The following is a 15,233-nucleotide window of genomic DNA, read 5'->3' as shown; positions in this document are numbered from 1 at the left end:
GTCCTCCTTCTAAAATTGTATTATTAATTGCAATCTCCCCCTGCAATGCTGTACGTTTTAGATATACTCTTAACACCAGATTGATTGATAATCTGCAAACGTAGAAGTAATGTGTCCAGAAATTCACACCTTGTTGGTTAAACAATGTATTATTTAGTAACAAATACATGCTAACCTGATATTTTTTCCCATTGACTCCGCTAGAACTGAATTTTAATGCTTGAGATGAATTTGAAACTAACATTATATAGTGTGTTTAGTGCAGCTAATCACATGAATATGCAGGCATTTTTGATTCAACTTCCCTATTTTTTTTTGTGTTCTACTGCTCAACAAATCGTATGGAATTCACTGTGTACAGTAACTGCTTGCTCAATTAGATAACGGCAAGAAAGGAGAAAGCTAGATTTAACCTTTGATTTTCCAAATGTAACTTCTTGCCATTGAACTTTAACCTCTGCCAGTAAAGCATCTTGGAAAATTTCATCCATGCAATATGCAGATTTACCGTCCATTATTTTCCATTTTAATAAAAGGAAATTCTGTGGTAGCGACCAGTTCCTTATGCTTGGAACAATACACGAATGATGCAAATCCGCTCTTTGTTCTGCAATCCAAAATGAGTTAAATCACTGAAGAATCACTCCATGTGACTTTTTTTTAATGTATCCTCTCCTCTGTAATTAAATTCACATATGAACATGTCTCATGTGGGACTAGACTTTACATTAGACTTTAGCGGTACAGCGCGGGGGTCTATCAGCCCTTCAGCCCACTGAGACAGTCCGACTAGTGATCACCCCGTACACGAACACGATCCTACACACTAGGGACAATTTACAATTATACCAAGCCAATTAACCTTCGTCTTTGGAGTGCGGGTGGAAACTAGAGGTTCAGCAGAAAACCCACGCGGTCCCAGTGAGAAGGTACAAACTCTGTACAGACTGCACCTGCAGTTAGATCAAACCCAGGTCTCTGGCGCTGTAAGGCAGCAACTCTATTGCTGCGTAACTGTGCTACCGTAAAACACACATATTAGGAGGAAGAATAGTCCACTTAGATCCTCAAGCCTCCTATGTGCTTTAACAGGATCATGCATGATCTGAATGTAACTTCAGTTCCGGCTTCCTTTCTATCCTTTGTAACCTGTCATCTTTTTGCTTAAGTATCTATTTACCTCTGAATGAAAATATTCAAAGAATTTACTCCAGCTGTCTTTTCAGGTAGATAGTTACAGAGGCTCACAACACTGAGGGAAAACAAGTTTGACTAATCTCTGTCCTAAATGGGCATACTCTTATTTATAAACAGTGACTCCTAGTTCCTAATCCTAGAGGAAACATTCTCAGCACACTTGCCCTGTCAAAACACAACAAGATCTTGTATGCTTCAATCAAGTTCGTTTTTCACCATTCTAAATTTCACCAGATACTATATTATCCTGACTAATCTTTCCTTGGAAGATAACTTGCCATTCCAGGTATCAATGCATTAACATCCTTGTTTAAGCAAGGAAACAATATACAATACACAATTCTCTAGATGTGCTTTTGCCAATGCCCCATAATATTGCAGCAACACCTCCCTCCCTGAGTGTTCAATTCCTTTAGTAATAAACAATTTCATTTTGATAGTTTTCCTAATTACTTTACCTGAATGCTGACCTTTTGTGATTCATAATCCCTTTGCAATATATCACTGTTTTGATGAAATGGTTTCTATTTTCTTGCTAAAATGGACAATTTCACATCTTGTAATGCCCAGCCTTTTTATGTATCTATAAATAACCCTTTGCAGCTTCCATATATATGGCCTCTGTACAACTTGCCCTTTTATTTATCTGTCCCATTGTTAGTAGCTGAATTTATAACATTGCTATTGCTGATGTGCATTAAATAAGATAGTACATTTGTAAGATGCAGTTCATTGAATTCAATGTAAGAGTCACCTTCATTAACACTGTTTCCTCTTCCCTTTGCTAGTATAAATACAAACAAGCCTATGAAAAATCTAGGGGAAAGCATATTGGCTTCCGAAGTTTGCAGGATGATCCCAAGCTTGTCCACTTCATGCAAGTTGCTAAACTGCAGTCAGACCGTGTGTACAAGAAGGACTATGAAAAATTCAAGACCAAGTACATCACACCATTGGACATGGTCAGCATTACGGCTGCTAAACAGTCTCAAGCAGCAGTCAGCAACATTAACTACAAACGTCTCATTCATAACTATATTACCCCTCCTGACTCAATTAACTTGAGATTGGCCAAAAACATGATGGACATACAGAGTGATGTAAGTTTGTAAAAAAAAGCATACTGTGCGTTTATCAACTGCAATAATTCCAGATGTTGCATCAAACTTTAAATTGTGTGAATTATTCTGATATGATGATAATGCAAACATGAGCATGCCTGATTTTTGTGTCCAGCTTCCCAGTAACTCAGCTGACTAAGCCAGTATGCACCTGAACAGAGAAGCATTGTTTGGACATTCCGGATTCACTGCTTTATCAAATTGTTCTCTTGCGATTTTACCAGTTGATTCTCATCACACATACCATGTTTCCCCTGGCTCTTTTCCAGTTAATAAGTTCTAATCTAGATGGTTCCTTTCTAATTTGCATCTTATTCTGTGATCAATGTTCCCTTTGAATGCGCATCTCGCACTTAATCAAGTTTGCCCAAATCTAGCAACGGTGAGGTTTGGGTTTGATGGCGATTGTCAATATTCTCATCTCAGGGACAGCATTCATGCTCTTGTGTCAGAAAATGTAAGCTCAAGTAACATTACTTGAGAACATAATGTAGGTGCCAGTTCAGTTCAGTGCTATGTGGTGGCTTGTATCATGTATAATTTGGATCAGCATTACTTGGTATGTGATCATCAAATATAGATCTGTGACCAGTGGGATTACTAATTGTCAAAATAGACAGAAAATCATTCATTCTTTCGAATCCTTAAGCATGAATTATGCTTATGTTTACATTAAATATTATCTTTCAGGTAGGTTTGCACCAGTGTTGTTATGCTCCTATTACCTTATTTCCAGGTGACTTGGCTTTTATAGGTGAGACTTCAAATAGTGAAAGGCCCGGACAAAGTGGTGTGGAACGCATGTTTCCACTAGTGGGGAAGTCTACAACCAGCGGGCATAGCCTCAGATTAAAAGGACGTACCTTTAGAAAGGAGAAGAGGAGGAATTTCTTTAGTCTGATGGTGGTGAATCTGTGGAATTCATTGCCACAGACAGCTGAGGACGCCGTCAATGGATATTTTTAAGGTGGAGATTGACAGATTCTTGATTAGTAAGGGTGTCAAGGGTTGGGGAGAAGGCAGAAGAATGGGGTTGAGAGGGAAGATAGATCAGCCAGACTGTACTCTTCTTAATTATGATGCTGGAGCCAGATATTTTTCAATTGAATGGGAGAATTGCAGAACAATTATCTTGCCTGACCTTATGGGTGACCTTTGTTACTCAGAGAGGATTAACCACTATTTTCTCATGCATTTAATGTGTGGCTCTGAAAAAGGACAAAATAATAATCAAGACCCAGTCAAGACTCACACAGTGGTTGTATGGAACGAGCTGCCGGAGGAGATACTGTTGCAATGTTTAAGAAACATTTTGACAGGTACATGGATAGGTTGGATATGGGCCAAATACAGGCAGGTGGGACTAGTGTAGGTGGGACATGTTGGCCAATGTGGGCAAGTTGGGCTGAAGGGCCTGTTTCCACACTGTAAGACACTATGACTAAGATGTCTCTTGTACAAAAGTTCCAAATTAGAATTGGCTGCTGCAGCAATTTTTTTATTGTTTGAAAGTACCTTTGGATATGGCTGTTTATTCTTTGTGTTTGTAATTTCAGAACCTCTACAAATCAGAGTACACCGAGTGTATGAAGGGCCTGGGCTGGGTCCCCATTGGTTCACTGGAGAATGAAAAGAACAAGCGTGCTTCAAATATCCTATGTGAGACAAAATATCGACAACACCCTGAGAAGTTTAAATTTACCATTGATACTCAGTCCATACCTATGGAGCTTGCAAAAGCAAATGCCAAAATCATGGATCAGGTAAGAAAACTTAAAAATAATTGATCGTGAAAGTTTTTTAATTAAGTTTTCTGATTCAAAGAATGCATTATTAATCTCTTTTCTTTCACCTTTTAGTACTTGTACAAAAAGGCCTGGGAGAAAGACAAGGTTAAGATACAGGTGATGCCAGACACACCAGAGATTATTCTGGCTAAAGTGAACCAGTACAACATGAGCCAGGTACGATAAATGAATTGGAATAAATTGCACTTCATTGAAAAATGTGACAAAGTAGCAAAGAAATGAAATCCACTACAAGCTACGGTGCGAACATGAAACTAATATATACCATTAAAATGTATCCAATGAGTTTTGCAGGAATTAAATAAGAAAGAATAGCAGGTGCTGAAAATCAGAAAAAAAATGGTAAATGTGAGATACATTTTAATGTCTTTGGAAAGTGAATCTTAGTTGTTTCAGGACAAATGATCTTAGTCAGAATCAGGGAAGAATGAGATCGAGTTGGTTTCAAATTGGTTTAGTGTAGAATGGAGATGGCAGGGGAATGGTTAGGACAAAGGGAATATCCGTGATGGGGTGAGATCAGGATGTGGATGAGGGATAAGGTGTAGATTAACTGGATTAATGGAGGACAGTTGGATATAACATGAAAGAAGACATTTAATATTTGAAATAAGAACAGTTATAGAGAGAAAATTAGGGTCATGGAATGTTAGTGTGTAATGGAAAGCTGTGACTGAAAAGCAGCTCACATCATGTTAATGGTGAAAAAATACAAAGTCAATATTGCAAATAAATGACCCAGATCCAATTTTGATGCAAACAGCAAGAGCAAATTACTTGAAGCTGTTGAATTCAACATATGGATCCAGTGGACAGACAGAAGAGATATCCTTCCTCATGCTTATATTGGAGCACATCCTTACAGTGCTGAAGGATACAGGCAGATCTTTTAACTCTTGCAATGCAAACATGTAAAATTATTTTTGTTCATATTCCTTTGCAGAAAATGTACAAGCAAAGCATGGAAGAAGCGAAGAAAAAGGGATATAATCTTCGTGCTGATGCCATTTCAATCAAAGCTGCCAAAGCTTCTGCTGATATTGCTAGCAATGTAAGTGTTTTGACAAGTTATATAAGATCTGTTATTTTCCATTGTTTCATTGTTCAACCAGTTGTCTCCTCTTCCGAAGTGGTATGCTGGCATGTTGAAGGAGTCATTGAACCTGTTTAAACCCCATCAGTAGGCTATTTGATGTAAATGTTTTCACTTCAGTGTAGCTGATCACACAGTCACCACAAGACTGTGTGGAGTTGTTGGAGTGTGAGTGGAGCTGTCGATGACTTGTTCCTATTAGGAATTGGCATGTGACTATGCTTACTAATGGTATAAAAGAACAGGGTTATCGAGACAGGTATAACATTCTTGGGAACTCCCTGGGCCTCCACATGTTTAAGACATTTGGACAGGTACATGATAGAAAAGGTTTAGAGGGGTATGGACCAAACACGGGCAGGTGGGACTAGTGTACCTGGGTCATCTTGGTCAACGTGGGCAAGTTGGGTCGAAGGGCCGTTTTACATGCTGTGTGAATCTATGTCTCCATAAGTATTACATTTTCAAACAAATCTCTGAAATAAAGAATGTAATGTTATGAACATTCTAAGCAGAGAGGACACATGTTGCCAGGGTAGTGGTGGAGGCAGATATGATAGTGGCATTTTAGATGCTTTTGGATGGACACATTGATAATGCAGGGAATGGAGGGGTATGGATCACACATGCAGGCAGAGGAGATTAGTTCAGCTAATTAGTTAACATCATGAAGTATTGGCATGGATATTGTGGGCTGAAAAACCTGTGCTTTACTATTCTATGAGATACACATTTACTTTCTGATTCAGCACATCGATGGCTTGATTCTAATCATGCAAAGTCTTCTCGTTAACTGGATCGCTCACAACAAAAAGGCTTTTCACTCTGCCTCGCTATATGTGACAACAATAAACTAAACTAAACTAAACTCGAGCTTGTTGGTAATTTGGAGGTTCTTTGACTGATTAATAATTTATTTTTAACCATTACTTTCTTACAGTACAAGTATAAACATGCCTACGAGAAGGCAAAGGGAAAGCACGTTGGTTTCCGTAGCCTGCAGGACGATCCCAAGCTGGTCCATTGCATGCAAGTAGCCAAGTTGCAGTCTGACCGTGAATACAAAAAGAATTACGAGAAGAGCAAGACCAAGTATCACATGCCTTTGGACATGCTGAGCATTGTGGCTGCTAAGAAGTCCCAAGAAGTGGCCACTAATACCAATTATAGGCGGCTGGTCCACCATTTCACATACCTACCTGACGCAATCGACCTGCACCGTGCCAAAAATATGATGGAGATACAGAGTGAAGTAAAGAACAATATTTATTTTTGAATCTTTTTTTTTTTTTAAGTTAAATCAGTTTTATTGTTTTTGGCAATTCATTCTATTTATTAATAGCATAGGATTTGGAGATTTCTGATTTCTACAGATGGAAAATATCTGATTTCTATGCTTTCGCTTTTGAGAATTCAACTTCTTTCTTTCAATAATGGAATTCAGCCAGATTTATGGGCCAGGAGGCCATATCGATGAATAATTAGGACTGTGACCATCAGGAGTGAACTGGATCAGTTGGATACTTCAGTGTAATTATGAGCCAAGATGATTGGGAGAAAAAGGTTGGGTTCCACTTGGATCCTCAGGGACAACTCCTGGTGCAAGAACTCTAAAAAGCACTTGTTTATGCATCTGGCTTACCCTATTTCTATATCACCAACAGATTTCCTTAGCTCTGGTAAATTAAGGTGGGCAGAGTTATAGTCAAATCAGACTCTCAAGGTGTACATATGTCCTGAATATTATTCTCTGCATGTTGTTGGCAGCTAATGTTTACATGGTGGATGGGGAAAGTATTTCTTGATTTTAATTTTGAATTCCCTCACCGTTTTCCATCTGTAGTGCAGAGTATTTGGATAGGATTATACAGCCATTACAACCAACCATATTGCTGTTTGTGCTTCCCTCAAACCTCCCGCATTTCTTCTTCTTTTAAATCTATCCATGTAACTTACCTTCAATCTCCCCACTCCCCTTTAAATGTATCCAAACTATCTTATTATTTTCTTAATAATTTACATAAAGCTTGCAATTAAATCGATGTTTATCTACAGCTATTAAATTGAGTCCTAAATTACTGTTTGCCTAAAATCTCCTTCAGGAATCTCATTGCATTGTCTGTAACAAATGTAAAAGATCTGAGTTAAATTGCCATTCATAGAATTACCACAGTACTAGTGGGCCAGTAGACCCACGAAGGCCATGGTAACTCTTTAGGCAACAATCCAGTTAGTCCTATTCTCCCTTTCAATCCATTTATTCATGGAATTTATTTCTTCTCATATGCCTGTCCAATTCTCTTTTGAGTTGACACCATTTCCAACATCCTTACAGACAGTGAGCTTTGCATCATAATTACCCCTGAATGAAAGTAAAAGCATTTCTTTTCAACTCCCAGTATTTTCCCCCATCACTGCTCTCTGCTTTTTGAACCATCTGCTATTGGGAATAACTTCTCTCTGCTTGTTAATTAAATCTTTCAGTACATGCATATTTGCTTTATGTTCACTATTATATCAGTTACTGTTGGAACTACATTTCCAAGGAAGAATACAAATAACATCCATGATATAGAAAAGGTGTTCGTCAAGCTTGAAATGGTTCTGAGAAGATTTACCAGTATGTTGCCAGGACTCGAGTGACTGAGCTATAGGCAGAGGTTGAGCAAGCTAGGGCTTTATTCCTTGGAGTGCAGGAGGATGAGGGGCAATCTTATAGAGGTGTACAAATCATGCGAGGAATAGATCAGGTTAATGCACAGTCTTTTGCCCAGAGTAGGGGAATAGAGAACCAGAGGGACATAGTTTAAGGTGAGGGGGGACAGATTTAATAGGAACCTGAGGGATAACTTTTTCACACACACGGTTGCGGCTGTATGGAGCAAGCTGCCGGAGGAGATAATTGGGCAGGTACTATCGCATTGTTTAAGAAGCATTCAGGCAGGTACATGGATAATAGGGTAGGTTTAGAGGGATATGGGCCAAAAGCATTCAGGTGGAACTTGTTGAGATTGGTATGTTGGTCAGTATGGGTAGGTTGGGCCGAAGGGGTTGTTTTCACACTGTATGTCTATATGAACTGTTCCATGGATTCAATGCTTTCTATGATTTACTGTCAACCATTTGACACTGTATTGCAATTGATAAGTGAGATACTGTAGTCCAATTAATGATGAAAGGCAATTTTGGCCTGCAAATGCAAATGGTCATATTTTACTTAGCTTTATGCTGCATGAGTAGAAATCTAAAAGTTCAACTGTTGTTGTTTTTTTACATCTAGAACGCTTATAAGGCGGATCTTCAATGGCTGAGGGGAATAGGCTGGAGTCCCATTGGTTCGTTGGATGTTGAGAAGGCTAAGAAATCAACAGCGATTGCAAGTGATAAGAATTATCGCCAGCATCCCGCTAAGTTCAATTTCACAAGTTTGACTGACTCTGTGGAAATGGTCCTGGCTATGACTAACACAGAAACAATGAAGAAGGTAGATAATTGAAAAAATAATATTTTTTGCACGATTTTTGTTTACCCCGATTATTTATTTTCAACTGAATTTTATTTTACCCTCGCACCCATTATTTAGAGTTTGAACTTGATCAATGTGGGATAGAGCCATTTTAGGCAAAGAAATGGAAGATGAGTGGTGATCGTCTGACTTTGTTAAACCTTCCAGGCAAGGTTGAACCTGGTCTTTGCTTAATATGAATTTTCAGTGACATTTACTAAATGGTGATCATGAGCAGGGCCAGATTTACGTATAAGCTAGACGCCTCGAGATCTAGGGGGGCCTTGGCCCTCTCCACCAAGGTGTATAAAACTTTTGACATATTCGTATTTTCTGAGCCTTGTCCTTTCAACAGTCAGGAGTGTTTGAGTCGGTGCGCGGGTGCAAGTTTAACAATGTCAGAACCAGCTCCGACTGTGCCCGACCTGCCTGCTTCAGGGGAGAAGAGATGAGGCTCTGGGCGGGGTAAAGGGTGGGTGGGAACGAGCAGCCACCCGCTACCATAGGCGGAATGGTCCTTTCTATAGTTAACCCTGCTCACAGTCTCTGATGGGCCTGGTTTCCCGCCCACCGGGACCTCCCACGCTTTGCCCGCTGACCCTCGCCATTCCACTGCCCTCCAACAGCCTGCAGCCGTCGCCTTACCTGCAGCCTGGACCGCACCGGGCCTGAAGTTTCCACGCTTCAGACTCCAACTCCCCTGAGTTTGACAGCGCTGGGTCCTAGTGCTAGTCCCCCCCCCCCCCCCCCCACCTTGGTAACCTCAGTGGCTGTTCCACTGGGTCTTCCCCATTCCCCTCAAACCATGTGACCCCAGCTCTTCCCCATCCAACTGTTTAATGACAATATACAGTAGGATCTAAAAGTGTCACACTGTCACTGTCGGGTAGTCGTGGTCCTCTAGTCGTGGGGGTGTAGTAGGATTGGGAGGTGGGGGTCTCACAAGTGAAATAGCTTAGGGCCTCTCTTCATCTAAATCCGGCCCTGATCATGAGTGAAAATATTGACTTTTTTTCCTTTCCCCAGTCCAAAGGCATGGTGGCCAAGTTGATCTATTTCAGCACTGTCTTGGCTGAGACCAAGAAACTTGGGAGAAACTCAAAATATCGAATCATTAAATACCCCCTGGATTAATTATGGTTGTTGAGAGGCATATAATAAAAATATATAATACATTAGTTTCATGCTTTGCTTAAAATGTCAGTTAGGCCATCGGAAGCTGGAAATCTTTGCAGTGCCACATTAATTGTCAAATCTCTACATCTAAATGGCAAAGCTCTAATCTGCCTTTTCTGGCCTATTGTTGTTATTATTTTTAAAGGAGTAACTTTTATTTTTCAGCACCTGTATACAAAGGACTGGGAGAAGGACAAAACTAAGAACCATGTAACTGCAGATTCTCCAGAAATTGTGCAAGCAAAAGCCAACGCACTCATGTTCAGCAATGTAAGAGAAGTGAAAAATTATAATTATTTAAAGAAAGTTCGAGTTAAAATCCTGAATAATTGGCAGCAAACTCCTTCTCTTTTCAGAACAAGTATAAGTTTGACTGGGAACAATCCAAGAAGAAAGGTTATGACCTCCGAGCCGATGCAATATCTATAAAGGCTGCCAAAAGTTCCACAAATATTGCAAGTGATGTAAGTTTAAAAAACGTTTTCATATTTCAAAGAAATAGTTATATTTTCTCCAATAACATACAAATGCCAATTGTGTTAGCTCTAGAGACACACAACTATTATTAAGACTGTAACCATGCCTTTGCTGTCCCTTGGAAAGTACCACTAAGGGTCTGGAGCTATTTTTCAGTATAAATACAAAACTGGCTACCGCAAGTTTACCTTGAGTTGAGTTTACTGCATAAAAGCAACATAAATTGCTTGATCTCCTTTTCAGTACAAGTACAAAACGGCCTATCGCAAGCAGCTTGGGCACCATGTCGGATGCCGTAACATTCAAGATGATCCCAAGATGGTCTGGTCCATGCACGTGGCCAAGATTCAGAGCGACAGGGAATACAAAAAGGACTTTGAGAAAACCAAGACCAAGTTCAACATGCCGGTCGACATGTTGGACATCCTGTTGGCCAAGAAATGCCAGACCCTGGTCAGTGACATTGACTACAGGCGTCACCTGCACCAGTGGACCTGCCTCCCAGACCAGAACGATGTGATACATGCACAAAAGGCTTACGAATTGCAGAGTGATGTGAGTAACATTAACAATATCATACCTTCTGTCATTAATGTTGTTCCAAATTGCCTTTTGAAACAATGAAAAGCAGAATGGTGCTTATCTTGATTTATTTTGAAGCCGCATTATCTTAAGGTGCTTAAAAACTTCCTCAAATAAATATTGAATTCCCTGTTTTGATTAGTTTGGTTTATTATTGTCACGTGTACTGAGGTGCAGTGAAAAGATTTTTTGTTGCATGCTACCCAGTCAGCGAAAAGTGTAGACATGATTACAATTAATCCGCCACAATCGACTCTACTCCCTCTCACCCAACTTCTTCCCGACCACTTCATCTGCACATTACCCACACACTCCTCCCAGTGCCTTACTCCACTGTTGCCATTTACCTGAAGAAAAGACTCGACCCGAAACGTCACCCATTCCACCTCTCCAGAGATGCTGCCTGTCCCGCTGAGTTACTTCAGCATTTTGTGTCTATCTTTACTTTTTTCCAATTTCCTTTCCCATCAGATGCCATCATCTGCAGCTATCGCATCCCAGCCTCAGTTGTTATTTCCACGTCTCTCTGGCCCACATATCTCCATCTACCAATCCAGCCCTCCTCACCTGGATCCACTTATCACATGCCAGCTCTTGCCCCACCCTTCTTACCTCTTTATTCTGGCTATCTCCCCTCCATTTTTTTCAGTCCAGAGGACGGGTCTCAACCTGAAACATCGCTAGTCCACTTCACTTCACTCCACAGATGCACCCTGACCCACTGAGTTCCTCCAGCTGTCTGTTTTATGCTCCAAATTCCAGCAGACCTTTATGTCACCTTAATCTTGACTGCCAAAAGTATTTACTTCCACTTATGCCAGTGAATATAGTATTTCAACAATGCAATTGGCAGATAATAAAGGCTGTAATTAGTTCAAGTCCCTAGTGAAACCGTACGTCATTCATTGAACAGGAAGTATATTGTGTCAGCGAAATCAACATTGGAATGAGGGAAGCAAGGCATGCCGAAGGGTGACGGTAGGATATCCCACCACCCTTGGATGCCAGGGTAGGTCTGAATCTACTCCAGAACAATCAAGCAGATTAAATGATTCAGAGGCGTTTCGAGGTCGGGCATGGGAAAAATGGAACGTTTAGATTGGCCATGGATGGGCATGGATAAGTTGGACCAGTGGGCCTGTCTCCATGCTGCATGACTCTCTGACTGTGACTCTACTTCTCATTATCTTCCAGAATTTGTACAAAGCCGACCTTCAGTGGCTGAAGGGTATCGGATGGTCTCCTATCGGGTCGCTGGATGTGGTGAAAGCCAAAAAAGCTGGCGAGATCCTGAGAGAGAGCACTTACCGTCAGCACCCATCAAAGTTTAAGTTCACCAAGATGACCGACTCCATGGATATGACCCTGGCATCGAATAATGCGCTTACAATGAATAAGGCAAGACTATTTTATTAAAAGACTTGCAATAGAGACCAGTATAACGTAATTTATTTTCCAGAATTTTCTGCTAAAGAGCAGAGAATGTAAAAAAATATGTAATTGCACGTAAAACCATAGAAACAGGAGCAGGATTAGCCACTTAGCTCCTGGAGCCTGTTTCACTTGTTTTTGTGTTGGTGTAGTTAAACAGCAAGAGGTTATTATGTGTTTAAGAAGGAACTGCAGATGCTGGAAAATCGAAGGTACACAAAAAAGCTGGAGAAACTCAGCAGGTGTAGCAGTATCTATGGAGCGAAGGAAAAAGGCAACGTCTCGGACTGAAACCCGTCTTCAGTCTTTGTGTACCTAAGAGGTTATTATGGACTGATTCCAGTCATCTTAATTGGAAGAAGAATAGGGATGCATTATAACTCTGAAAATCAGTTTTGAGCTTCAAAAACGCTGGGCTCTCCTGAAGGTTTTAAGGTGTATATATTCCAATCATAAACTTCCCATTGTGTGCTCAGGATAAAGAGACTGATCAGGAGTACTTAATTTCATGGATGGCACAGTTCTATCAGAAATGGTTAGCCTTTGCATTACATTGGTTAAAAGGGAGACCTGCCACATTGGATGTGGAAGATTAATTTAGTAGGTTTATTTGTTTGCAATACTGATAGCAGCAGACAATAAGAAGTAATACTAGACAACAAAATTTACAACCAAGGAAATTCACAGCAATCTGTTCCTGAGTTCACAATAATATCTCAAATCGTTAAAAACATTGTTGTTCTAATGTAAAATGTCAGTAGGAACAGCTGATCTCTTTTGTCTTCCTCTTGTATGTAATTCTTCATTAATTGATACATTTTTCAAATACAAGCCAATAAAAAAGTAATTTGTTAGGTTAACGGCCTGTCAGAAAGGATTACAGATAAACCAACTGCAAAAAGATGGAACTCTTTTCTGTATTGGTTTTACTTATTTTTTGCTCTTGGGGTATTGAAATTGCAGACCAGGCAAGCATTTACTGGTCATTCTTAAAGCTTGGGTAGCAAAATATTGATTCCATGAACTGTCATTTTAATTTCATTTCTTTTAATTTATATCAGAGGCTTTACACAAAAGCCTGGGAGAAGGACAAGACAAAGGTTCATATCATGCCTGACGCTCCAGAAATCCAACTGGCCAAAGCAAATGCAATAAGCATGAGCAAGGTAAGTGCCCATTCAGAGTAAAATTGGGGTTTGGTTTAGGTTCAATGATGCAATGGTGCTTTACTTATCACATGTGCAGTTGCACAGTGAATTTTTACACATGCGGGAGCCGCCATGCTTTGGCACAAATTCCAATGTCAAAAGTCAGGTCCGTTCGTGCGCTCGGTCTACTGCAGCGGTTCCCGGTCCTGGTAAACCCCAGACCCCTGCAGGGCATTACGCCATCACCTTCACCTGGATCGGCCCATGAACCGACATGCCACCCCTTGACCGGCCATCTGTGTGTTCCAAGGGAACCTCCTGCAACCGATCTTGAAGGTGCTGGAGGCAATATTCCGGATCACCCTCCTACTGACCTGCTCCTCGTGTCCGTCGCCCCCAGTGGCTCCCTCCTGATACCGCAGTCCGACGAGTCTTTGAGCGGGTTCCGCAGCTGCCAAGCATTTGAGCCTTCCGGGCGTGTACTGTGGCCGCAGCTTCTCTGGATGGCCTCTTGCGCATGGAATAGGGGGCGCTAATTAAATTAATTCTCAATTGTGCGTGTTCCTATGAGGATTTTTCCCAATCATAGAATAACATAGAAAACAGGTGTATGGGTAGGCCATTTGGCCCTTCGAGCCAGCACCACCATTCAATATGATCTTGGTTGATCATCCTAATTCTGTACCCCATTCCTGCTTTCTCCCCATTCAATACAATACAATACAATACAATACAATTTTATTGCCATTTGAGCCACAGTGAGACTCAAACGAAATTTTGTTTCCACAGCCATACAAACAAAAACAATGTCCTACAGACATACACACAATTAAGTTCACACAAACATCCATCACAGTGAACCCACTGTGATGGAAGGCAAAAATTCCCTTGATTCCCTTAGCACTAAGAGCTATATCTAACTCTCTCTTGAAAACATCCAGTGAGTTGGCCTCCACTGCCTTCTGTGGCAGAGAATGCCACAGATTCACAACACTCTGGGTGAAAAAGTTTTTATTCATCTCAGTCCTAAATGGCCTACCCCTTATTCTTAAACTGTGATCCCTGATTCTGGACTCCGCAACATCGGGAACATTTTTCCTGCATCTAACCTGTCCAATCCCTTAAGAATTGGATGTTTCTATAAGATCCACTCTCATATTTCTAAATTCCAGTGAATATATGCCCAGTTGTTCCATTCTTTCATCATATGCCAGTCTCGCCAACCCGGGAATTAACCTGGTGAATGGGGTGGGAGATTGCAACCTTCACGTGGTTCACCCTGTTTCGACGAATGCAATCAACCTGGCGTGCACAAACAGAAGATCAAACAGAACAAGTTGTCTTACAACTTTAGGCTGTGCACGCCATACGCAAGAAGAAAAAGACCTGGTGAATCTACGCTGCACTCCCTCAATAGCACGAATGTCTTTCCTCAAAATTAGGAGACCAAAACTGCACACAATACTCCAGGTGTGATATCACTAATGGTCAATATTGAAGTATTCTGACACTGACAAATAGCGGCTATGATTCTGCTTTATAGCAAAATGATCTTAAGGAGCTTCAAAGGGAAAGTAATCAGACACACCTTTGAAACTGTAATACGTGTAAGGTTTCAGCAAAGATGGCTAGGTAAAAGCATGTTTCAAAGCGACAGGTTTTCGGTGGAAATGATTTAGGGACAGTTTCCAGAGT

At 40.7% G+C, this 15,233-nt stretch overlaps 1 protein-coding gene across 50 annotated transcripts in view; it reads left to right on the top strand.

Annotated features, from left to right (window-relative positions):
* neb (nebulin) overlaps positions 1–15,233 on the top strand; it is a 224,129-nt gene that overhangs the window by 69,301 nt on the left and 139,595 nt on the right. For 47 of the 50 annotated variants that reach the window (XM_033024768.1, XM_033024762.1, XM_033024753.1 and 44 more), the window contains 11 exons: positions 1,986–2,297; positions 3,875–4,081; positions 4,178–4,282; positions 5,070–5,177; positions 6,160–6,471; positions 8,500–8,703; positions 10,066–10,170; positions 10,257–10,364; positions 10,621–10,932; positions 12,154–12,357; positions 13,452–13,556. In XM_033024768.1, the coding sequence (XP_032880659.1) occupies positions 1,986–2,297; positions 3,875–4,081; positions 4,178–4,282; positions 5,070–5,177; positions 6,160–6,471; positions 8,500–8,703; positions 10,066–10,170; positions 10,257–10,364; positions 10,621–10,932; positions 12,154–12,357; positions 13,452–13,556 (2,082 nt within the window). Of the gene's footprint in view, positions 1–1,985; positions 2,298–3,874; positions 4,082–4,177; positions 4,283–5,069; positions 5,178–6,159; positions 6,472–8,499; positions 8,704–10,065; positions 10,171–10,256; positions 10,365–10,533; positions 10,561–10,620; positions 10,933–12,153; positions 12,358–13,451; positions 13,557–15,233 lie in introns of all 50 variants that reach the window. The other 3 variants (XM_033024750.1, XM_033024790.1, XM_033024787.1) reach the window with 3 other exon arrangements.

Source organism: Amblyraja radiata, chromosome 7 (genome assembly GCF_010909765.2).
Source record: "Amblyraja radiata isolate CabotCenter1 chromosome 7, sAmbRad1.1.pri, whole genome shotgun sequence".
Classification (NCBI taxonomy): Eukaryota; Metazoa; Chordata; class Chondrichthyes; order Rajiformes; family Rajidae; genus Amblyraja; species Amblyraja radiata.
Note: the sequence above shows the minus strand (reverse complement) of the source record. Positions and strands in the feature narration are given on the sequence as shown.